Genomic DNA, 26587 nt, shown 5'->3' with positions numbered 1-26587 from the left:
ACGCGCTGCTTTTGATAGTTTTCAGTATGTAGCAGTGCAGCTAATAAAGTTTGGCTCTCACTAGCGATTTTAATTTGGTTTAACATTCATATTAGGACTAATGTAATATTGATGCAGGAGGAGGAGATTAATAATGCATCACAGTGTTGTCTAACCATTTACTGGGGGGGATGGTGTTAAAAGGAGGAAACTGGAGGGAGGGATGGTGTAGCAAGTAATGAAAGAAAAAAGATAAAACACTCCTAAGGCCTGCAGCAGCCTTATCAGTGACATATGAGACTGTGAAAGCATGCAGAAACGGTAGAAGGCATCCACATTTCAAAAAAGTTTCAAAAACAACAAGCTGTATGAAAAAGTGCTCTTGTACTTATTTTATATAATCAACTATCTGCTTTGTTCAAAGTGTTCCAGAAATTGTTCCTCGACGAGCTGCTGCGATTGAATTTTTTGCTTAGCTTGACCTCCCACGTTTCTAATTCCTGCTTTTGCAATATTGACTCCCAGATGTGAACTTGTTGCATTCGGCTGTCAGCTACACGTGTAGGTGTTGAGAGCACTTGTTATAATGTACTGAGAGCATTTGAAAATAAGAGACATTTGCACCTTTTACTCAACATGCGACATCCTGTGGCTGCAAAACCTCGAAGCCCGGTGAAGCTTTTTGGTGTTTCTGAGTCATCTGTGCTAGAACAGTGTGTTAAAATGTTTTTGATTCTGTGCGACTTGCATCACAGACCTGATGTTTATGGTTGATGCTTTTTGCAGGACTGGTGTGAAAATAACCACCTGATCCTAAACACCAGCAAGACAAAGGAGCTGGTTCTTGACTACAGGAGGTCCCCTCCACCACACTCACCGGTGAACATCCACGGGTCAGACATTGAGACTGTGGACACATTTAAATACCTTGGTGTTCACCTTAACAACAAACTGGACTGGTCTAACAACACGGACGCTCTGTACAAGAAGGGCCAGAGTCGCCTTCACCTGCTGAGGAGACTGAGGTCTTTTGGTGTGTGCAGACAGCTGCTAGGGACAGGGGGCAGTACAGGCAGAGGCAGGAAGAGACTTAACAAACTGGTTAAGAAGGCTGGCTCTGTCCTGGGCTGCACACTGGAGTCCATCGAGGAGGTGGCGGACAGGAGGATGTTGGCTAAACTAACATCCATCATGGATAATCCCTCCCACCCCCTGCACCAAACTGTAGAGGCTCTGACCAGCTCCTTCAGCACGAGACTGTTACACCCATAGTGCAAGAAGGAGCGCTACCACAGGTCATTCCTCCCCACAGCCATCAGACTATACAACACAGTACTACAGTGACACGCTATGTACCTACACAGTGTATTTCATTCGTTGTTGCTGTTGTTGTTTCTGTCATTTGTTTTTATACTGGTGTAAACTGGATATATTATCGTTGTTTGGTGTGTAATTAATTAATTAATTTAATTGTCTTGTATTTTTTTTTTTCTTGTGTAGTTAATATTGATGCTTAACACTCTATACTGCTTTTCTATACTGTCCTATTTAATGTCACCTTGGTGCTGTAAAAAAAGAATTTTTCTCCATTGTGGGATGAATAAAGTCTATCTTTTCTTATCTTATCTTATCTTAGGCTGAGGCCTTAAGCTGGGACGCTTCGCTGCTATCAAACCACACCGATGCTGTGCCAGAAATATCTGGTCATGACATCAGGCTGTATACATCCACGGGAATCAGGCATCAGCAGAAAATAAAGAGGGCTCCGAAATGTGAGGTGCACCACCAGTAGCTGTTCTTAACATTGTTAAAAGTGATTCAAGGTGTATGTTTTACTATATCTACTAAAGACACAGAAGCTGAAAGAGACTGAGAGTGACAGCATATCAGGGCCGATCATAGATTTTGGTGCAAATTAACCAAATTAACACTTTCAATACTGTAGATTTGTAGAATCAGATATACTATCAGTAATACAGCTTACTGTATTCTAAAGACTAAAGTACTGACCCACTGATACAGGTCTCATTACACAAAATGTGATATTCTGCAGCAGAACAATACTATAAACTGACATTAGCCTAACACACTGTCAGTACAGATGGGATCAGGATGACACCATCTGTGCATATCCTGCTTCTATTTTTCACAATCATAAATCAGGATAATGGCTGTTTTTTTGGTTTTTTTTTCTTACCGAATATTTTGTGTTGGTTACAAGCTCCTCCCCCTCCCTCAGCCAGCTGATCATTGGTTTTGGATTTCCCTGGGCAGAGCAGCTAAGCAGAGTGCTTCCCCCTTCCTTCGCCTCCACATATTGTGGCGGCGTCGCTGTAAATGAAGGTGGGGCTGTGGAGAAAGAGAAAGAGACACATTAATACTGTTGTTGCATTAAAATGTCCATGCTTGTTGCATGTGCATATCAAAATGTCTATGGATGGCCGCGTTGGTAGCTCCACCACTGAAATACAGACAGGTAAAACATTAAAGGAAGCATTTTGCTGGCATAGTTTCCTGGTCCACTCGTCCCATTGGAGTGAAAGTGATGGGTGTTGACTCTTATCCGATGATCCTATGAGGTCACTTAATGGTTTGATGAGTATTAAAAGAACATGGCCCTCGCAGGCACTAGACCTCACCCCTGTTGAACACATATGGGAGATTTATGTCAGGCAGCACTCGCCACCAGCATCAAAACACCTAACGATGGGAATATCTTTTAGAGGAGTGGTGCTCCATCCCTCCAGCAGCGCTGCAGAGACTTGCCGAATTAAAGCCAAGATGCACTGAAGCGAATGTTAGCATGCTAACAAGCTAAACTAAGACGGAGATTATGGTAAACGTTATACCTGCTAAACAGCAACATGTTAGTATTGTCACTGTGTGCTCGTTGGCATGCTGACATCATTATTAACCACACAGCACCACAGTGCCAAGTGCTCACAGAGCTGCCAGCCTGGTGCCAGACTCTCAGTGTTTTATTTTCTTCACAGGAATTCTGGATTAAATTAACAGCCAGAAAAATGGCTGTTGGTAGTATGTTACTAGAAAATGAATATGGTTTGTTTATTACAAAGACCTAAACTATTACTACAACCAGCTTTGGCAAAATATTTGGTTTAATATAATGCAGTCCGTCCTCCAAAGATGACCATATAGGTGACTAAACACAACAGTTTCTCTGCTGAGATACACTTATTTTCAGCGCTGCTGTGATGTGGTTGGACGTCTCCCCTGCAAGCTGCCATTTCTTCTTCGAGCCCCAAAGACACGTCTCAGCAGCTCAACATTTCCGCCTAACGTTTCAGAGCTCCACTAACAGACACAAGGGAGCTCTTCACCACCTAATAACTGTAGTTTCCACAGCCAGCTGCTTTCATGGCTTCAACATGATATTCTGATTAGAAAAAGTGGCACTGTGTTTAGCTAAAGAGAGAAAGAGGGGAAAAAAAGGCGCTGCTATACAAGTGGGTCACTGCTTGCCGCTGGGAGTGCTGCCATGCTTCAGACTGCACACAAGCACCTGGCATGGAGTAAACAAAACGCCCAATTAGCACATTTAGACATCTGCCTGTCCATACTGCCCTCTCACTCCCCAGCACTCATTACATTAGATGATACTGTAGATTAATAGAGATTGTAATAAAATGCATGACTGGTTTATGTATCCCTTGCTCATGTAGTTGATGGGTCAGCGACTACATTAAATGGATCATGATGCATCATTTCCGTTACTAACACTGAACCTTGTGTAATTATGAGTTTGCGTTTGCAAGAAAGTAGATTATGAGCACATAGAGTATGTGAACCTTTTGGAATTTCATGATTTTCTACATCAATTTGTTATAAAATGAGATCTGATCTTCATCTAAGTCAAGAGTATTAACAAAGATAATGTGCCTAAAATAATAACACAAATCAACCAACAAGTGATGTCAAAGACTTTGCCTACAGTTAGGCAAACAATCTACAAATGGAGACACTACTCTACTCAAGAAGTGGGCGGCCAGTCAAAATGACCCCAAGAGCACAACCAACACTCATTAATGAGGTAAAGAAACAACGCAGAGAGACAGCCAAAGATTTGAAGGGGTCATTGGAACTGGCTAACATCTGTGTTAAGTCTATAGTAAGTAAAACTTTGAACAAAGACAATGGCAGGACACCAGGATGAAAAAACATTGCTGAATGCCTGAAGTTTGCCAAAGAGCACATTGACACTCCACAGCAGTATTGGCAAAATGTTTTGTAGACTGATGAAACACCTAGTTGAGGTTATTGCTGCGAAAGGGGGGAGAGGTTGTTGTTATGACAAATTGCAGAAAACTTGAAAAATGTTGATTCTTATTAGATCTGACCAATGCTATTTAACGTGTCTGCTCTGTTCATGTTCTGCGTCCTCCTCTTACACGTGTTGTAAGTACTCAGTGAAATGGAAGTGCAGATAAACTAAACATATAAATACCACACATTGAGCCTGCTGTAAAATCCTGCAAAAAAAACTGTCGAGGCCCCTTTCAGCTTTTTAGATGTGATCTGAGATGGTGTATTTAAGCAACATTTTAAGATAAGATAAAATAAGATAAACCTTTATTCGTCCCACAGTGGGGACATTTTAATGTTACAGCAGCAGAGAATGTGTTAATAATAATAAAAAGATATCACGTATTTACACGTCATACAAACAGTTTTACCAGTTGTATTGCACAGTTTTAAGGAACAGTTTTGTGACAAGTAATAGCTAATAGTGAAAATGGTTCACTGCGAGCAGCTCTGATTATAAAGTCTGACAGCTGCAGGGAGAAAAGACCTTCGATATCGTTCCTTCAGACATTTAGGATGTAACAGTCTGTCACTGAAGGAGCTGCTCAGAGATGACACTGCATCATCCAGGGGGTAGGAGTCGTTCCCCAGCACAGATGATAGCTTGGCTACAATCCTCCTTTCCCCCAACCTCCTGCACTGAGTCCAGAGGCATCCCCAAAGCCGAGCTGGCCTTCCTGACCAGCTTCTCCAGTCTTTTCCTGTCTGCTGTCATGATGCTGCTGCACCACTCCAGACTCAGACCACTCCATAGAAGATGAGGCCACCACAGAGTCATAAAAGGTCTTCAGTGGGTCTTTTGAGCCCCCAAAAAACAAAAACATTTTACTCTTCCATTTGTCATTTCATTCAGGAGTTTACCCCTGAATGAAAGAATAAGGTCAGAGATTTTCTATAGTTTTCTTACTGTCAACAAATTCCATACAGGTAACAAACAGCAAAACAACAACAAAAGGCATTCATCTTACCTTAACATCTGTCAACATGATCAGTTTCCAAAGACTAAAAACAACCTTCACTTGTTGACTAAACTCTTTACAATTTGTTGTTTTCAGAGTTTTTATAGGATAGAAAATCACTAACCTGTGACCTACCTACTACCTACTACTACCTACTGATCAAAGTTGCTTTGTTGTGTCCCCCTCAACACTTTACCAAACGACCTCCACAGATCAGGGGAGAAGATATCACAATCCACCCTTCAAGGTATACCATACTGCAAGATGCAAACTACTCAGCAGAAAAAAAATCTGATCCCCATGATAAAATGTGCTGAAAAGTACAGAGACGACTCACAAGAGTTCTAGATCAACAGATAAAATCAATAATAACCTCTATCAAAGTAATGGAAGATAGGATCTGACCATGATCCAAACTATGCACACTCATCTATGAAGCATGGTGACAGTTGGGTCACAGATTGGGTTCGCATATCTGCTTCTGAATTGTGAATCATTGTGAATTGAGGATCTACAATTAACAATGACTGTAGCAGGAGGAATTCAGAGGAATACAGTACAGAAATTAATTTACAGAAAAATGCACATAAAATTGCAGAGAAGCTTAAAACACGCCATCAACTCAGCATAGACTGATCAAGTGAAAATGCATTTTATCTACTGAAGAGGGAATTAAAGGGAGAAACTCTAACCAGCCAATATCAACAGCATCTGAAGGAAGCTGCAGTAAAAGAAAAAACTACAATTGATGATGAGTCACAGCTGGTTATTGCAAACCAATGAATATGCAACCAAATGTTAACTGTTCCAACACTTTTGCTCAGGCAAAACATGGTATATCTCATACTAAAGGTGTTATCTGCTCTGTTGTGTAAGGAATCCAGGTGAACATAGTATCCAGTGAAAGCTGAAACCTTTTAAGCTATTCTCTGTTTGATTTAAAACACAAATGTTGTAACTGTACAGAAAACAAACAACCGTATAAGCCTTGTACTTTCATCTCATAGGGTAATACTGTATATATACTGTATGTAAATCACTGTATAATAACGCTGTCTACACTTATATGCAAAAGTTATATCTTTTCTTTTAATTTTTTTTTTTACTTTACATATTTTCTATTATTAGTACTTATCCTACGTATCGTCCCCCACCACCAAAAGTTATCAATTTAAATCTTAATTCATATCTCTCTCAGGGGAATGAGCACCAGTTGACAGGAAGTAGGAGGCACACATGGCGGTGACAGCAGCAGGTACATTGGTCAACCTGGGAGTTGTTTCACACCGCCAGGTACAGCTCGTCACAGAGGAAGTGTCAACATAGCCGGGAAACCTGGGAGTTGCTCTACAAAAAAAGTAAGTTGAGCACCAAATTCTCGCCCTACTTACTGCGTCTCTTCATCAATTATATACATTAAAAGATGCTTGCTGAGCCGCTCTCCCACTGTTCTTCTCTGTAGACCACACAACACATCAGCAGATGGCCTGGATGCTGAGAGGATCCAGGCCTGCTCTTTGAAGGTTTACATTCACTCTTATTTGCTCACTAACTCAGGAGTGTGTCTGCGTCATTTTATTCCCTTGCTCTGCCGTTCTTTTGTTGCCTCTGCTCCTATGAGAATACAGCTACACAGAGAACACATTTTTTATTGATTTCACATCATGGGCCTCAAATGTTTCCCACGTAAATTATTACAGAGGGAAGAAAGCGGCCTCCTCTTTCTAATGTCAGCATATTCAAGGTGCTCCACTGATTCTGGATTGAAATATGTTGTAATTAAGAGTAAAAAAATATTACATGTTAGACCCTGACTAATCATGTCTTGCTTACTAACTTCAATGTTGGTCTTTACAGAGCAGAAGAATAAATGTTTAAGTGTGTCCGCCTTCACCCATCTAGTGGTGGACAGAAGTATTTAACTCCCTCAATGGCTGTAAAATACTCAGTTTTAGGTAAAGTTCATGCATTGAAAATGTTCCTCAAGTGTGTAACTATTGTATAACCGGGACTTGAATGTACCAGTGGTAAATGTAAAGTGTGAGAAAAATGGCCTGTGTGACAATATACCGTGTTATATAATTATAATTACCCATGCATTTGGGTTTAAGCAGCATCTGCTGTTGTAATTGTAAATAAATCTTTTCTTTAAATCAATTTTTTAACTCTTTCATTTAGAAGTGCAACTAATGGTTAACTTCTAGATTTTATGGATTCATCTCCTCATTATATTCTTGAAGAACTGTAATTGCAGTGAGGCAAAATGTATCTTCCTGAAATGCAGTGTAGTAAGTAAAACACCTTACTATCAGCGTACAGTTCATTACATTTCAGCGCAGCCTTTTAATTGTTTTTTACCACTTGCTGCAATAATTCTATTTAAGTGCCAAGTCAGAGATTTCAACAAAACATAAGTATTATATATATATATATAAAAGTATTTTTGTTGCAGTAATGTAGAAATTTACAAAATGTCTTAAAATGTCTTATGTGTTACTCTTCATTTTAGAACACTGAGGGGCACAATTCTTATTCACTAAGCCCAACTTCAGACCTGTGTGAGCAATAATCTTACAGTAGTGTTAAAATAATGCAATTAAATACTTGGTATTTAAGGATTTTGTCCATTGGGTAACACGTGAGTTCCTCATGGGCTGACACTTAGACCAAAAGCAGACAAATGCGGAAGATTAATTTATTAGTTGAATTTGCACCTTGAGGTCTCATATGGTCCTGAGGATGATGGTTCACACTCGGCTCCATTCATGATGAAACTAGAATATATAGCATGAGCTGACATTTGGACAACAACTAGTTTAACTGAATGGGACCTAAATGCATCATTATAGATTATTTAACCTAAAATCATGAGAAAATGCTGGCGTATTTTTTGATGTCTTAAAACCTTGCTGATGCTTAAAAAGAAGGGAAGGACAGACGAGACAAGACTACGGAGTAGATGAGAAGGAGGGAGGGCAACGAGAGAGAGAGTGGCCTTAGTGTCTTTTTCGGGCACAAGGCCTTGCCATCTGACACCTGCCACTGAGTGGGCATGGACTCCCTCTCCGCTTGGCAGGAAGTTAAGGCCAGCAGACAGGAACTCAAAAGGAGGCATGTATGCAAATACCAGTGGCCAAAGGAAATGGGTGCCTTAGTGTCTGTGTTGAGGCCAGACAAAAATGGCACCTGCATCCCTCACAGACACCCATTTAGAGGACAACAGTAGCATAAAGACTTCATATAAATTCCCTTGTTAGATGTCTTGACACTGACAGAACTTGAAATTTCCATGAAGGTCTCTCTATTATTCAAATAACAGCCCCAGAAAAACGACATTTCGTGCCTGACTACATATCTAGCAATGCATCTGTGTGTGCAGGCTTACTGCATCTCTTTAGCTACACACATAACATACATGAGGTCATGCAAAATGGCATAATTTGAAATGCCAAATATGTATGGCATCATGGGATGATATTAGTTCTGCTACAGCTTGAAGAGCTCAGTTTGTGCTGAAAGACCTGACAGGAGTGGGGAGCCGCAGACAAGGGAGGGCACAGTTAAAGAGTGAATACTGATGAGAAAAGCTACAGAGATGCAGTATGTCTACACAACAAGACATTCACACACAAACACACACACACACACACACACACACACACACACACACAAACTCTAAACATCACAAGAATGAGCAGGTGACACCCGGCGGCAGAGTGCGACCTGTTCACTCCTCGACTACAACTGCAACCAGCAGATACAGATCTCTTTTTGCGGCACACTAACACACACACAATGAGTGGCTCTCATGTCAACGCTGACGTAAAGTACTACACACAGAAACACAAAGTAATTTGCAGCGTGTGGTGCACTAACACACCCTGACACACGCATACACACAAAAGAAAACACTATTTTCTGCATTAGTAATAACCATTTATACGGATCAGCATTTTTTATTCCAAAGTGATTAAGCGGTGCAATGGACTTTATGGTTCTTTACACAGTGTTTTGCATGCAGCACACTGTAATCATTCTTCAATATCCAGAACTGCACCCGCTGTAAAACATATGCATGATCAAATCGAATATGTATGAGTTTCACACTGAGCTCATAAGTTCACAGACCAAAAATATACATGTGAATAAGCTTGACAGTACTTTGCTTGCAAAGTCTCTAACAACAGAGAGGATTACAGCTCTCTGAAGTTAGAGACCTGTGGAGGTTTAATGCATGAAAATCACCACTCTTGGCTTAAACCTTTCAGTTTTAGGAAATATTCCACCACTCATACTAATCAGTAACAGCAGAGGTAGTCATGCATGTGTACACCGCAGTTAATTTAATATGTGTCTTCCTCATATAACCTTAAAAACAAAACACAAATCATCACACAATGCATCATTGTCTATGTAGTCTCTGCAACGATGTAAAGACACACTTCACACAGGATTCTCTAAGCCACTGGGGGATTCCCGGGAAATGCAAAGGTGCACTTTTTTTTTTTTTTTTTTTTGCCCCGTCATCAGTTTGATAGCTCTCAGGCTATCACAGACAATCCCTGCTGGAGCTGCCTTAAACAGGCCACAATCAATTCTCCTCTAACCAGCCTCTCATCCCCTTTTTGCCTGAGGCCTCTTTGAAAAGGAGTTGCAAGAATGAAACACACTCAAACCAACGGCCATGCATTGGACTGCATGAACCACCAGCGTCCTGGAACAGTTCTAAGATATCTTTTGTTTTTTAAGTGGCTAAATAATCTAATTGTTCCCAGTAATTGCTTTAGATGTTCAGACTTATTTGGTGTGAAGTACAGTCAATATCTTTAAGTTTTAGTGAAAACAGCAACAAGTCTCTACATTTTTGCTAACATTTCTTTTTTTATGTAGTACATTTAAAACCTGTATGCAAACGTTTAATAAATGGTTTATCTCACTCACAGGAAACAACTTCTGCTATAATACAACTGGGTATTACAGAGTATCTACTTACACAGCAGCCTCCAATTATGGCTTTAGACAGGAGTAGAGGAAAGCTGCAGCCTAATACAAATAGGTCTTTAAAAGTGAGCTAATCTAAAATTACAGCACAAACAGGTTTACTTTAATGTTACTATATTGCTCATAAATGCTAAACTGGGTACATAAAGAAAAAAAAGTATAATAAATATTAGTCATTGTAATTAAATTGTAATAATTAGAATTGTTAACTAAAACCAAGAAAGGATAAGAAATAAACACTTAAAACAAGCTACAAACGTGGAATAATTATGTATAATACAAATATAAATAGCACACACAGTTAAAAAATTAAAAAATAAGAATTGAATCAAACTTTGGCATAAAACTAAAATTACTGTGTTATGTAACATTACATTTGTTATTAGTTAAAGCTTAGGTGAGGCTCCCAGTCGATCTTCTCTCTTAACAGACCTCTCTACAGTGCTTCATGTAGTCGTTATGAGATATCAAAGGAGTCAGTAGGGGTCTTTAGGCAAGACCCCTAACGCTTACCCTTCCTTTGTCTTGTACCTTGTACCTCACTTGTAAGTCGCTTTGGATAACTAGATGTAAATCCTGGTACAGACACACAGAAATCCTGTGTGGCCAGGTGACTCACCATTGACTGTGAGGTGCACCCAGCTGCCGTTGTGGAAGGTGTCGTATTGTTGCTCCAGCATCAGGACCCTGCACTCATACCAACCCTGATCCTCGGAGCGCACTGGGTCAATCTGCAGGGAGGCCTTCCCATGCAGAGAGGCTCTACCTGCAGACAGATTGGAGGGAAACAAGACAGATGCATGAAGGGTCAGCTTCTCCATTTCAACTCACACCACTTCAGTAATAGATTGATTGCTGATCACTACACAGATCCATCATAGCAGCTGGGGGCAAACAGTGAAATACAAGACTCGTGTAATATGATATAATTGTAATAATTCCTTCTTCATGAAGGTGATAATGTTGCGTTTTTCATTATCATCTATATGAAGGGAGGATTTATTGCAGGGCTGTTGTATCAGACATGCATTCGTTTTAGATACAGTAGGTGAACCTAAACAAACTGCCACCTGAGCGTATAAATCTTTGCTTTTCTCATTTTCATTTTCTCTGCAATGGCTCTGCAAACTCAGACTCTGAACTACTAGTTATTAAAATAAGCACAAGCACAAGCCTTTTTTAATCCAGGCAAATTCATTCTTTTGTTCTGTTTTTAACCTACTTATTCCTACTCAGAGAGTACAACAGTCTGGAGACTGTCCAAGCTCTGCATGGAAGGCAGGAAAGCACCCTAGACAGGTTGCCAGTATTTCCCAGAGCTAACAGAGACAGACGATCTTTAACACTTACTGTACATTCTACCTAGAGGCAATTTAGAGCCTTCAATCAGCCTGACTTCCAAGTCTGTTGACTGTTGGAGGAAACACAAGTGGCTATAAAGCCTGTAGACTCTACACACAGTACCTCCAAAACACAAAGGATTATTGGCAAACGCATCCTGTTTGTGGATTTAATAAAATTGTTTTTGTATTTTGGGAAACATACTGGTTTGTTTTCTTGCCCAGAGTTAGGTCAGAACATTGATAGCTCAAAAAATGTGAAGCTACAGCCAGGAGAGAGTTTAGCATTAAAACTGGTCAAAAGTAAGAAGATACACCAACCAGCTCAGTAAACAACATATTGTCCTGTTTGTATCAATCTGTATCAAAGGAAGCAACCAGCTTGGTTCTGTATGAAGGATTTCTTGCGTGTAAATGTGACTATTGAGGTTTTGTATGCAACGCTGTCTCATGGCTTTTCAGGAGAGTGTACAGGCAGATTTTGGGGACTTCAAGGACCTGTTTTATATGCCCCAAAAGGGGGCTTAATGTTAAGGTTTGTAGAAGTCTTTAACACTATTTCCCATGAGCCCAGGGTTTTTGCAGACTGATCGTCACAGCTTGATAGAACGTGCAAGTCCACAAGTGAGCTAACCAGTCCCAGAGAGTTTAGACATGTCTGTAATAACTGGAGACTGGATGCTGTAGAAGTTTTTACACAGCTTTAGAAGAGAGTTTTATAGATCTCTTGGCATCTGATGCTAAAAATTAAATTGTTAATTAACTTTCTCAACTTGGAACAGCTTGGGCTATGGTGGTGTTGGAAAGAAAACCTTAGGAACACACTTTTGTGAGTGAGTAAGAGACACAGTCTAGGGGGTATCACTGAGTTGCTGATGCTAATGGATTGGAGGCTAACCCAAACATGACACAACGACCTCAGCTCTCTATCGGCAGACTTATTCCAGCACTGGTCAGAGGGATGCTAACCACTTTCACCTGTTTCTGCTCTTTCCACTACATTGAGCCAGTCAGCTGCAGGTGTTAGCTCCTTTGAACTTTAAACTAACAGTATATAACATGTTGATTAATGTGCAGTAGAAGTGCTGCAAGGCAGAATTTGTTCACTTTGGACAGAGCAATACTAGTTATTTCCCCATATTTCCAGTCTGTATCTGTAGCTTCATATAAGATAGTTTTTTATTCATGTAACTTTAAAGTAAATTAACAAATTCCCCCAAATGTTGAAATATTTATATAAACCTTTCACAAATCTTAACTATAAATGAAAACCTGTCTGGGATTTATGCATTAAAACTACCTGGAAGAGAGCTGATTTAAAATTAAGCATCTGGTGTCAGTGTGGAGAAAGACCAGCCTCCTACTTCACAGAAATCATCTACTTCTTATAAAACTTCTCAATCCCAACCTCTTTTTTCATCAAGGCTGAGGATAAATTGAAATTCTAAAAGGAAGAAATCGCAAGGGATGGGAGAAGTTCAGGAAAGCAGGCATGGTGAAATCTTCAGCTGCTAAGCTGTCTGTCTTCAAGCCTCCAGCCCGCTGCTCACATGGCTGCCTCTGACAGCCTAACAGACTAAAACATTCGCTTCTGCTCTGTCTGACGAGTGTTCTCAGATGGAGCATTTTTCCGAACTTTGATGTGTAGATGTACTGTAAGCCCTGTTTCCTGTTCCTTCACACTGTCAGGCAAATACACTGACGTTGATGGTGGGCTGAATTGCTCTAACAGCACTCTGTACAAATGCCATAGATAGATACCCCGACCGTGGGATTGCTGCCACAGCTGGGGTAGAAAACTGCCGGGATTTTTTTGTTAGCAGAAAATCGATACAGCAAACAGGAAGAGAGGAGAGTAACGACTGCAGCCTTGCAGTAAAAAGGTAGCTTGTCTTTAAAAAGTCAAATCTATTTTTACCTGAGCATTGAAGTGCTGAGTGGGGTGGGAGGTGGCATGAAGGGTGGGGATCAACCTCCACTCTCATTTGTCAAGGAGTAAGACAGTTATGCTGTAAACAGAGTTAACAGCGCTGTATCCACATCAGGACCATCCCCCTGGGCATACACCACTTACACAGCACAGGGTTGTGTCCACTGTGAAAACAGAGGAGCTAGCACCTTCTTCAGATCACATCACAGGCTTTGTCAGATAGGGGAGTTTTGAAAAGGAAATACTAAAGGTCCAAGGTGACGAAGCTGGCAGACCCAATGTGGTACACTTTGAACAAGATTTCTGATCTGTAACACCTACATGCAAAGTACTGCAGCCAATGTTAAAGTTAAGCCTGTATTCTTGGCAGAATGTAATGTGCTATTTTCACTTGAGATGTATGATTCTGAGGTGGTCGTCAAACCAGGTCATGTAAAATGTGTGTTTTAATTGTGTTGTTGTACAGTATGAACAGTAGGAATCAACTTTATTTAGATAATAATTGGTTTTGCAGCCATTTTGTAAATGGTTTGTGGAAAGTATCATGGCTGTCACAAATTCCTGTTTAAGTATCTCAGAAATACTTTTACTAGGCTGGATGTTTTTTTTTTGTTTTTTTTTTGTGCAAGCTTCTCAGTTTGCTTTTCTTCTATGACACAACATCTCTTGCAAGCAGTAATGCAAAGCTCAACACTAACTGGATGCTAAAGTACAACTTTGCTTTACAGAACTCTAAAGTGGCAAATGACAAAAAACTCCAGGCCCTAACTTCCTATTTTATGTGTGTATATAATCATTAAATTTGCCTTTCTGTTAACACATCACTGAAACTGAGAGAGGTCCGATTTAGTTTTCCTATAGTTTCTCTCAAACAGTGAGAATCTGACACTAAAATGCTGCAAGCTGCACATCTGAATTATTGATTCCATCCTTGCTTGAGTGGGCACAAAAATAGATGTTTGTAAATGCTATAATTTCCATATAGCCACAAGACAAACAGGCAAAATGATCCACGATAGATTTAGGTCTGCAAGGAGATGCTGCATGTACCATTTCTCATTTAGCAGCGAGTTAGACGCAGAAAATACACAGTGCTAATGAGAACATGTCTGCTCTTACACTTGAATTATTAATTAATAAAATGAATATGCTGTCTGTTAACAATTAGAAAGTCTGGAAACTGTGCAATGGTAACGCTCACTGCCAGACAAACAGAGTCACACTGAACCTGGACTAAAAAAATGCAATCTGCACTGTGCGGTGTTGTGAAAATATTTGGATTCCACTGTACTGTAAGTACACTGCGGGTGGATAATCTACTATGTCTGTAGCAGCCATGTGATGGAATCATTTACTCTTACTATTCATTCTGAGTGATAACAGTTCATGGGAATAGACCAAATGAGCTCTGAGACTGCATGGAAACATTAAGCGCCCCGAATAGCGTCTCAGTGTCATTATCACACTGCCACCAAGCACATGCAATCCCCAGAATACACTTTAATCTATGTAATGAGACTGGCCATATTCATGTTGCATCTGTTCACTGGTAATTCCTCAACAGTGGACGCCACATGGCAGAGGCCCACTACTAGAGCGCCAGTAAGCACACAGTAGTGTGATGCTGTTTGAAAAGAGCTGCTCACTCATACCCTGCTGCCAGTCAGGAGGTTAAAGTAAACAATGAAATGCTCCAGCAGCTGCAGTATCTACTGTAGCCGCTACAAAGAGAAAAAGGATTTCCCCAGACACCCAGTCACTGCCATTAGGCTTCTTTGCAGTGATGACCCTGCTTTAAAAGCCCACAGGAAGGATTTTCAGTAAATTCAATTTTCACTCCATTCATTAAAAAAAACAAAAACACACACACACACACACACACACACACACACACACACACAAACAGAAAAATCTGTTATGCCTACATTTAGGACATTCACACCACAGGGAGATGAATCCTCCAGCTTTTCCACAAGCTGTGCTTTGCCTTTATTTCACAGCATATTACCAGGTCAGGCAGGGGTTTTGTACTTGCTAAAGAGGTGGGAACAGGAAGGGATAATTTTGACCTGATTCTGACAGCTCGCCATCTTGTTACAGACACTCGAGCAACATCACAAGAACCAATTTCCTGCTCTGTGGAGTCTATGTGAAGGCGTTTACAGACATACTGTATAAGTCATCAGAGAAAGGTTTTAGGGATATGTGATGCTCCATACTGTAAAGAATATACATTTATTCATAATTTAATTCAATATTTCCATTTTCTGTTACTTTTAATCTACTACATTTCCAAAACTGATACAGTGTTGTATATTTTGCTGCATTTTTTTTTTTATTGTTTAGTATCAGCTTCAAAAGGACATAACCCCATCACCAGTATAAGAGGCACACCTAGCTAAAACTAATGAAGCCCTGCAGTGAATCCAACCTTTATGAAGCTTCTAGTGCTCAGATTAGATCATTTTGGAGGCTGTTCTTTGTGAATATTTTTCAATTAAATGAAATTCATTTAATTTATAGCTTCATAACAGCAAAGAGTTTCATTTTTGATTTGTAAACCGTGGTTTTATAATCATTCAATTCATTTCAATTTTATTTGTACAGCTCCAAATCACCACAGAAGTCATCTCAAGGCACTTTACAGTGTTTAAGATTTAAGACCTTACAAAATGTAACTGAATAGAGAATTATATAGAAAACCCAACAATTCCAGTACCTATAGGATTTTTCTACTATATTTCCACATTGACTCTATACTACAGTATGTGCTCTGTGCTGCATTGCCACTGGACTGTGTAAGAACGCATGTATGTACAATGCAGTCTTAAACTGCTGAGACACAGTTATTTTCCTCCACCCTGCCCCTGCACAGCCATGTGCCATGTTAGAACACATAGACGAGCACCAGAACCGAGGCCACATCTTTCTTTTGCAACTTAAAGGCTCCACTGAACTGTACTGTGAACAGCGCATTTGCACTGCAGTATATTTAAGTGGTAGTCAGAAATGACTGTGCTCTCAGTCAGAAGCTGATAAACAGGCCTGCAGCAGTATAGGGAAATCTATTACTGGATGGTAATAGAAATATTTACAGAATGATTATAGTTACGCAGGAGAGGCTAAAGCTAAAATTAATATACTAACTAAAAGTAATATACCATGACTATATCAGTAGTATGGGTTCACAAAGGCAGACTGAGACATGCTCATGATGGAGCACCTATGTAACTGCAAACTGAGTTATGTCTTCGTAGCAAGTGTAATCATATGATTATTTATATTTTACTTATTAATGAACAAACATTTACATGTGTTGATGTAACATGGCTTGTTGAGGACGTATTCACTGGCACTATAAAAAACACAACATTAGACCATTGTCTAAAGGAGCAGGTTCACACTCGGATGAAAAAATGCTTATTAGATTTTTTGCTGGCAGTCAGATGATTGTCACCACACTCATGGTTTTACAAGTGGTTATGTGGTGAACTACTTCTTGTCCAGGTACATAGTCTTGTCAACACAGTGAGACTACAGGCACAAAGTGCAGCTTTCACTCTGTATTACCTTTTAACACATTCAGGCTAGTTTCTTTCTGTGTTGTCAATCGTAATGTAAAGCCATGTTAACCTGCAGCTGGCTACACCATCAAAGCTGCTTATAATAGCTATTATTTATTAAAAATATAATTTGACTATTCGTATTTGAACAACCCACTGGAAGATTATGGATGTCTCTTTGAAGAGACTGGCTGAAAACATGCACTGTTATTCCACTTCTATCCAAGCTCCTGGCATCATCTCTCTCCCATCATGGCCAGTTTTCTCTGGGCCTTACAGCGTGGCCAAACTCTTTTGATTCCTGACGTCACGTGGCCTAGTTCTGAGACCATAAACCCTTAGAATATGTGGATTACAAGGTTTTGTCCCCCTTTGTGTCCTTCTATATGGTCACTGTTTATCAGTATGTACTGTGACATTCTGTCAGATTAACTGTTCTTGGAACAGTTAATCCTCATGATTTACTGTTCTTGGCAAGATCTTGAACCTGCTTTATCCCAAGATGCATCAAATAAGTTTTACACTAAATCTTTACAGATACAACCAACTTTTCACAGTGTTTGTTTATTTTGAGCTCATTTAGCACATTTCTCTTACCAGTGTACTCTGGATCCACATGAGGAGGGTAGAAGCGGAAGTTGATGAAGAAGGGAATAGGCACTCCGAACTTGAACCACTCCACCACATAGGGGGGCTGCTGGCCGTCCAGGGGAGGGGACACGTCACACCCCAGGATCACGCTCTCACCAGCGCGCGCCGTCACAAACCGGGGCTCCTCTCTCACTCCGTGGGCACCTGACAGGGGAAAGAAGGAGCTTTCAATGGAGGACAACAAAGTGCAGGAAAAAAATCTTCTATGTGGAATTCCTGCAGACAAAGCAGAAAAATCTCATTCCATTCAAGTCATCCAAGACTAATTTACAAACAATAATTGGGTGGCAATTAAAGGTGATCGACTGAACTACTGTACAATAGATTAAAACATTTTGCTTAAGAAGCACTGAACGCTGAGTTTGCTGTGCACATTCTGAATGGTCACCATGCACGTGGGTAAACCCTTTCCCCTTCACCACCTTTCCTCACCCCTCCATTGTCATCTGTCAGTTGCATCTGTTGGTGAGTGTTTTGTGGCTGTGCCATACTGTACTGTAAATGAGCTGCCAAGGCTTCCATTGATCATAGCTGGCTGCTGCTCAGATGAGCTTTACTATGAGCAGCACCAGACCTGGCGTTTGGCCATGAATGTCCAGGCACGCTGCCGAGCGTTGACCTATCAGATGACTGAAAGGTCGGCATACCTGCCTCAGCAGAACGCTCACTCTGGGAATGGATTTTCTCCAGCTGCCACCCCCGCTTTCATTGAACGGGCTGTATCTCCACCGTCAGAGCAAGCATGACTACCCGCCCACGCCCAGGGGGAGAATCGCTTCAGGGATCAAGAGACATGCTGACATTTCACTCCAGAGAAACACCAGCTGAATAACTTAGCGCTTTCATTAGCAGTTTCATTTGCATTATCAGGCCTAATTTTTAAAGGAACAACAAATATGGACAAACAGGACTTGGAGCTGTTATTGGCTCAAAATGTACTGGTGTCTTTAATGACGTTTCTCTACTTCATGTTCCACCATCACCACTGTTGTGTGAAATGAAAATTTCATATGACCGCAAGCACAGTGCCGTTTCAGCTGTGCACACTGAAATGAAAGCCCAAATGTTTTTACCCGTTCTTCTGTGTGAAAAATAAAGCTTTAACTCCACCCCTAAGGGCCATATGCATCACTTAGTGATTGTGTTTACCAGTTTAATCTGCATTATCCTGTGATAGAGTTAATCCACTTCATTCGTTTCAGCCAGCACAGATTCTGGACAAAAACACAGCAGATTTAATCAAATTACACTTTTTACATGACTCAGTCCTGCAATCTGCTTTGCTGCTGCACCTCTTCAGTAAGAAGTGAAAAATAGCCATGCCATACCCATAACTTGAACACATGACTCAGCGGGCACCACATCACGATGTAACAGTCCGTGTAGGTTTTGACAGCATCAGAATAACAGAGGTTGCACAATTCTGAATACTTGACAAATTGACAAATAGGTCAAATAGGTTTTACATCATAGAAAATACAGACTACAAATGCGAATTTGGACCAGTGTGTCAGTAACATGAAAACGAGGGGGAGTCTGTGCACAGTGTTGCTCACTGAGATCACTGAGAAGTTGCAGAGGGTGTCTGTGGACCTGACGCTGCTCTGCAGCCTGCACAAACTAGAGGTTTTCTGACTGGTCGGTCGGACGATTAATTGAGTTCATCAGCATTGGTTGACGTATGTGCTCATTAATGAAAAATGTCTGCAGACACATCAGCAGCCTACACTGCGAGCATTTCACATATACAGTACATGCAACAGAAGTGAGTGACTCACCGGGATGCATTTTATTAGCTCTTTAAAAGAGCAGTGAGTGAGATTAGTGGATCTGAAAATACAGTCATACAAATACACTATAAAAGCTCCTTTCTGTGTCTGTGGGTGGTGCTCAGTTCCTCCACACCATTGCTACAGCACCTGTGAAGCGTTCAGGAACAGTAAAAAGTGTAGGTCACCTTTGTGTTTTTTTTTTCAAACACTTAATTGACTGTTTTCATAACTCATTAAACGGTCATTTAAGTGTAGCTTATCTGTCTCATTTGTAATTATTTAATTGTATTGTATCAGTCAACAACTAGTACAAACCGTGACCTTTAAATGTACTTCAGAGAAAACCCAGTCCCATCCATAAACAACAGAATCAGAAATCTGCTGAACTAATCCTCTGGCGCTAACCAAAAGCCTGAAATTCACACCTGAGCATGCTCCACTGCAGCCTCATTTATAACCGCTTTAAAAGTGATTAGAGTAACCCTGCTTAACACCTCATACAGACCATTAGCTGAGGCACTAAGAAATGAAATGTACTTTTTAAATCCAGTTTCAAAAAGAAAGAAAATTTTGATCAGCGGTGCTGCTCCAACATCTGTCTGGTAAATGCAGTAAATAGTTATTAGCTGGTTAGCTTAGATTAGCTTAGCTTAGCTTAGCTGTCCTGTCAAACAGTAACAGTCCACCTACCCACACCACTAACTCCAGGTTAAGTGCTGGGAGGCAGAGTCAGTGCATTGTCTCATTTGGCAGATACTTTTATCCAAAGCTACTTCCAAAGGGTAAACGTAAAGAGGTCTTACCTCAGGACGCCAGGTAGGATTTAAATATAGACTATCCAGCCACCTCAGTGTTGTGAATGTACCAACAATAAAAGAGTCGTTTTAATGAACGATGAACTGCACTTAACAGTCTATGAAAGTGAACTAATTCATTTGAATCTGTGTGTGAACTCTGAGCCAGCTGTGTGAACTGGGCACAAACACAATGAGGACGGTTGTTTACCCATTTTCTGTATTATGCTAAGCTAAGCTAAGCTAACATGTACACAATAATAGTGGCAACCTTTTCATTTAACTCTTGGTATAAAAGCAAATGACTATTTCAACAAACCATTTTAAAAGCTGACCGTTTTAAAGTGCGTCCATGGGTGTTGGATAACAGGGAACAGTATAGAAGGACTTTGAAGGTCTTGTGTCTTTACTTATGGCTCCAGCATTTGTGTTCTGCGGCTTTCAGAGGAAAACAGTGAGCAGGCTCGCGTCCATAAAGAAACACACTGGACACATTGTTTGGTTTGAGTAAGTAGAGTCACTTGACGCGAAGCACAGGCTCAAACCTGGCGGCACATAACGTGCACGCCGCTAAGAGCCATTGTTTTTCTCAGACAGTTCATGTTGCAGAAGTTTAGCAGCTCAGGTTTCTAGCTGACATTATTTTTGGATCCCGGTGGGGAAGTGGAACATGTTTTGGAAGAGGAGAGACTTTCGAGGCTTGAGATAATAGATTGGAGCACTAACAATTCTCTAATTCCTTTATGAGATCCTCTTGAGGGAACAATCAACACAAGCTTGGTCATAGCATTTGCCTTTTTCATTTCCTTAATGGAGACACAGCGACCAAGGAGGGTTTATAGGGGCTTATCCAGGCGAAAATATTTATGCTCTCAACAAGACATAAATGTGATACAATAGCCCATGCTGAAGACCTTAGACTTAGACCAAATAAACAGCACTACAGATAAAAGGATCAATACAGTTAAAAGGTGACAGCCAATCAGAATTGATTTGGCACTGTAAATATCAACCTAACAATAGTTGTGGATACTGAAATACACTGAGGCAGAAATCTGTAGAGTAAGATCTGCATAAATCACACAGCTAATAAATCCAGGAGACCAAAATGTCAGCATACAGTGGATTTACTGCAGTGATCATGAATTTCTGAAGGGTAACAATTCTGCCACCTGTCAGATAAATCACCTATATGCCAGACAGTTCATGTACAAAAGCAAAATACAGGAACATTACTCATCACAGGTCAAAGAGGAAATGCCACAGCAAGTTAGTCAAAATGCCTGTTACAACTACCTAACATCCAAGTTGACATCTTGTCACAATCCCAAACTTCCTAATTGATTAATTTACTATCATAGATTACATATTTGTGCTTCATGCTTTATTAAGAGTGTAAAACTATAAGCCATAGCTTCAATGTAGGAGCCTTGGTGGCCTGCGTGTAAGGGGCCCTGCTCCCTATGTAGATATAAAAAGCTAATTCTAAGCTAATGAAAACACCACAGTTGGTGTTTTTTTTAGGTAATTACATATTAATGACAACATACTTGTCATTGAACATAAAACACAGTATGCAGTAAATGTAAAAAACATTACATACTGCATATTTAAATGATCAGTTATCAAAGCTGCTAACAATTACTGTCGTTTCATAATTGTTGTAGATCTACTCTGAGCCATGCTTCTGTGTAGTCCATAATTGCAATAATGTTTTAAGTATAGAGCACCTACCCAAGAGATGGTTTTTAGTGCCTTATCAGATTAATTAAAACATATAACACACAACAACAAAACAACACAATCATATTATGTCTGATACACACAACGTGATGTAACCAGCATCATAAACCAGTGAGAGACATCTGCTCGAGGTCAATCAACAGCTGTTCAGACCATCAGATGAATCATCACAACAGAACTGTGGGTGCACGCAGGGTTAAGTCTGCAATACTTCAACTGAAAATGGCTCTTTGCACGAAAAGCACACTACAGTAATACTTTCAGTAATGATCACAGATTTGTACAGTAAATAGACTCTCTAGGCAATTTTGGGCAATAATCAGGCAGAGCAGAGCTGCTGCAACATTTTGACATTAATGAGGTCCAATAACACACTGAACAATATTGAGAAAAAATATGAAAACCGAGGGAATTCAGTGAGAGACAATTTGAGATGAGCGGTGGTTGGATTTTCTGGTCTATGGTGCCTAAACCTCGTTTTGGAAACCACAACAATATTTCACCCAGCAAAACTAAAATCTAATATTTGCCTCATGCTCGGATTTGATTTGGTGTATGAGTAAGGATAACCATTGCTCACTGCAGTTAGAGATTTTGTAAAGGATACGCCAAGAGTTGAAAAGCTGTGCTTCACAGCACTGAGGATATGAGCTTCGCTTTATGCTGGACAGAGCTCCTGATGTGGAGGATGTAATGGAATATAGACTGGACAGAGAGTGCAGCGAGGATCTCAAGGACGTGCAGCCACTGGGCTGGATGGGCCACTGACAGGGCGGTAATTGAATGCCAGCCTGCATGTTCTGAAGGTCACAATGGAGAATGGCCTCAGTGTGTGTGTGTGTGTGTGTTGGGGATATGCCTGTGTGTATCTGTACATCTGTGTATCAGTGTTAATCTGAGTCTGTAAAATTCAAACAACGTAGTATAAATACATAGTATAAACTGTAAAGTGCACATGTGGAAATGATGCATGCAGGAACTCAAACATACATATTAGTTCTCACTGTAAGTTAGGATTATTATGTTCTTACAGTTTTCTTGTTTACTTCTTAGTGTGACTTAAATCATATCTGTACATACTACATAGATATAACTGATGTTTAATAAAGTTTAGCTTTTGAAATTCTGATTGAATTTGTATTGGTGTTATATTAGAGTTAATTATAGTGGTTTATTTAGTTATTATGTCATAAACTACATTCAAACCTGCACAGCTTTTTAGAAAAGTACAAGAAACATATGAAGCATATTTAAATGATGCATCACAGTCATCACTAACTCTCGATTATAATAGGGCACTAACCATTATAGCTATTATTAATGATCAGGTTTTTTAAAATAATTTTATCAAACACCATCACTTACATCAACATCATCTCGAGTACAACAAAACCTGACCACAATCTGTGTTGTGTTGTCATGTTGCCTCAACTTTCTCTTTCTCCTGATTTCCTGTCATATACATGTCAGAAACTCCAGCTGGAATAAAGGAGCCAGAAGTACAATTATATCAATCTGACATGTAGACAAGAGGTTAAAAAATGTGCTTAAGTACAGTAGTGTTCAGTTACTTTTCAGCACTGCCACCAGGACCATGTATAATATATGTATAATATAATGCAACCACTGATATACATACCAGTAAGTGCATATGATTTGCCGAAAATGCAAAATATCCTCCAACACTGATTTCTGCACATTCACACTAGGTGAAACTGTTGTCGCCCTCTTAGTGAAATGACGGGAGTCAGACAGCTGCACTCCCTGAAATATCAACTTTATCAGCAGCAACCTGTTCACTGTTACTCTGATCGCAGAAATGTCTTTTTCCTGTTGAGCCAGGTTCTGACTGGCAGCAGGTTCAGTCACTCACCTCTCTTACTGTTCACACGCAGTAGGGAACGCTACTTCAATAAATTAAAGTTCACTGTCTTTTAAAGCATTTTGTGCACATTCTACAGTCGGCAAACCACGTCTTGGTATTTCCACTCCAGCCAAAACGTGCATTCTATGTATGTGTGTATCAGATCACTAACTATAACAGATTGTTAGTCTTCGACAGTCTGGCAGCAGGTTTGACTGTTGCTCTTTAATTTACTGTATGTTGTCTGCTTGCATCCCTCTTGTTCTGCAATAGTTTAATAGCATTTCACATTTCCCATTTTATTTAGCTGATTTACTCAAAATTAACATCTAGATGAGAACATTTAGATGAAAACAGATGTAGTTTCTTCGAAGTCCACAGTGGAGAGGAAGACGGGAGACAAGGGGAGAGAGAGGAGGGTGTGATATGCAACACGGGTTCCAGGCTGGAATCGAATCATGGATGTTGTGGTTATGTGGCATGAGCTGTAACTGTTTAGCTACTGTACCAAGGCACTTAGCGTCTGCTTTCCAGTTTTTAGACAGCCTTAGTCTCTTCTTTTTCTAGCCTTCTTTAACAGCAATGCTCCTGTCTCATGGACAAGCAATGCTCAGTCAGGGATGGATGTGCTGACACCTGCTTCAACACACAGCAAGAAGAGAAAGAGATGTGTGAAATGCTTGCCAAAGGCACAAAGGGCGAACCCACAGCACCGGGCACTCACTGCCAGAGGTGCACATGGTAGAGCAGCTTTGGCAGGAGCTGTAAGTCACAGAAATTCAATCATTTTTAGAGTCACTTTTTTACGAGTTATAAATTCTTTAGCCAAGGTGTTTTAAAGTAATTACACAAAGAGGCACAGTGCTGCTAATAGAGCTTATTAGTGCATTTATGTGGCTTGTCTAATTACCGCTGGTTATGAGACTGTTTATTCAGCATCGGTAAATCACGTGTAACAGGGTGAGTGGAGAACTCAAAGCAACACGGAGCTCCCACTGTATATTACATGTGATCAGCTGCACATATCTTCCGATCAGTGAGTATCCACTTTCATATAATTCCCCATTCGCTCCCTCTCTTGCGCTCACTTCCTCTTTCTACGGCCAATCATGCAGTATACACACTCAAGCTGCAGTCCAGAGCGACACGAGTGCGCTCACTGTGGATTCAACACTTATCCAGGGAAATAAGTACTTCTTGGGCAGATGGGTGTTTGTGTTTCCCCCACATAGAGGGAAGACGAGACAGATTCAAGATTGAAAAGTTCCTTTCATAACCACAGAATATGTCCTTGATTGAAGTTTTAGCGAGTGTAGTGGTGTTTAGAGGAAAGATCAAAAAAAGTAATGACTACTATATACTGTATATATATATATATATATATACACACACACACACACACACACACACACACACATATATATAATGATGGTTTCTGATTTATGCTAGGCCTCAAATGTATCAGTATCACTACACTGCATGGTAAATAGGGTCAAATTCAGACATTTTGTCTACACAGCACAAAAAAAACATTCAAATCATTTTCAGATCTTCATGTTTTGATCCTTTGCTTCTCCAACACAGCGACTGGTATCACCTTCATTTTAAGTAACACTACATAAACTCTATGTTAAGGATGACATATGAGAGATGATGCACCTCATATATATGAGGGCCCCAACTTCACATGTCTCTTCTCATTGGTCCATTGCATGTTAAGCTTTCTGATTGAAATGTAGTTTTGCAATTTGAAAATGTTGCTGTTAAATTATAGATTTGACCATGATTATAACTGTCCCACCCTCGCAGACATTTATCAATAAATCAGTACCAGTCAGTGATACCAAAAGCTACATTTTGCTGCCACAAACTTATTATATGATTAATAAATTAATAAAAAAATGAAATCATGGACTAATTGTAGCCTGAATTACATTATAGTGATCTACAGACTGCTGGTGTTTCTCTTATATCACAATAAATCATCATATCATATCATATCAACGCTGAATATAATAAGCAGCACTACATGCTTTTCTCAGAGAGATGATGATCTAGTTGCTATGAGTGTTAGTCCACTTAACCACGAAAAACTGGCTTTCCCAGAATGCTGCAGGCCTTGTTTGCAAGGAAACTCTGCTGGGACTGGACTGGCTTGGGGGGAGGGGGGCATCACCAGAAAAAGCTGGCACATGCCCAGTACTGAGAGTCTGCCATCCACAGCTTGAGCGCCGGCCCTCTCCTAAGCTCATTACTAAGCTTTACTCGCGTGATTGTGAGTGAGAAAGTACATCAGTCCAAGAAAAAGAAAAGAAAGAAAAACTACAGAAGAATAAGAGACAGGAAGAAGTGTACGGTTATTAGAAATGGCTTGGCACACAAGTCGAAGCTCCAGCTGCACAAACACGTTCAATACATATACTAAAAAAACTGCAAATGATGCTAAAAATGATGATGATTAAAAATGAGCAGGTGGTGTGCAGGTTTTAAACTGCACTGTCACCCACCAAACACAGTTGTTATGGTTCATATTTTGGTCTTAAAACTAAACACTATATAGTGATTTAGTAATTCATTCTTCTTTTTTAAACTATATTTGATAAATCTGAGATAAGATATTGGGCAGTTACATTTAAAGTTACTTTACTTACTTTACTTGTATATTTTA

The 26587-nt window shown here is 40.1% G+C and overlaps 1 protein-coding gene across 1 annotated transcript in view; it reads right to left on the bottom strand.

Annotated features, from left to right (window-relative positions):
- The window catches only part of igsf9ba (immunoglobulin superfamily, member 9Ba), a 58825-nt gene that overhangs the window by 27704 nt on the left and 4534 nt on the right, over positions 1 to 26587 (bottom strand). The window contains exons 2-4 of the mRNA XM_026341810.1: positions 17693 to 17890; positions 10882 to 11028; positions 2177 to 2328 (exon numbers count right to left, since the gene is read on the bottom strand). Of these exons, the coding sequence (XP_026197595.1) occupies positions 2177 to 2328; positions 10882 to 11028; positions 17693 to 17890 (497 nt within the window). The remainder of the gene's footprint in view (positions 1 to 2176; positions 2329 to 10881; positions 11029 to 17692; positions 17891 to 26587) is intronic.

This window comes from Anabas testudineus, chromosome 13 (genome assembly GCF_900324465.2).
Source record: "Anabas testudineus chromosome 13, fAnaTes1.2, whole genome shotgun sequence".
NCBI classification, from domain to species: domain Eukaryota; kingdom Metazoa; phylum Chordata; class Actinopteri; order Anabantiformes; family Anabantidae; genus Anabas; species Anabas testudineus.
This window is presented reverse-complemented; position numbering and strand designations above follow the sequence as displayed.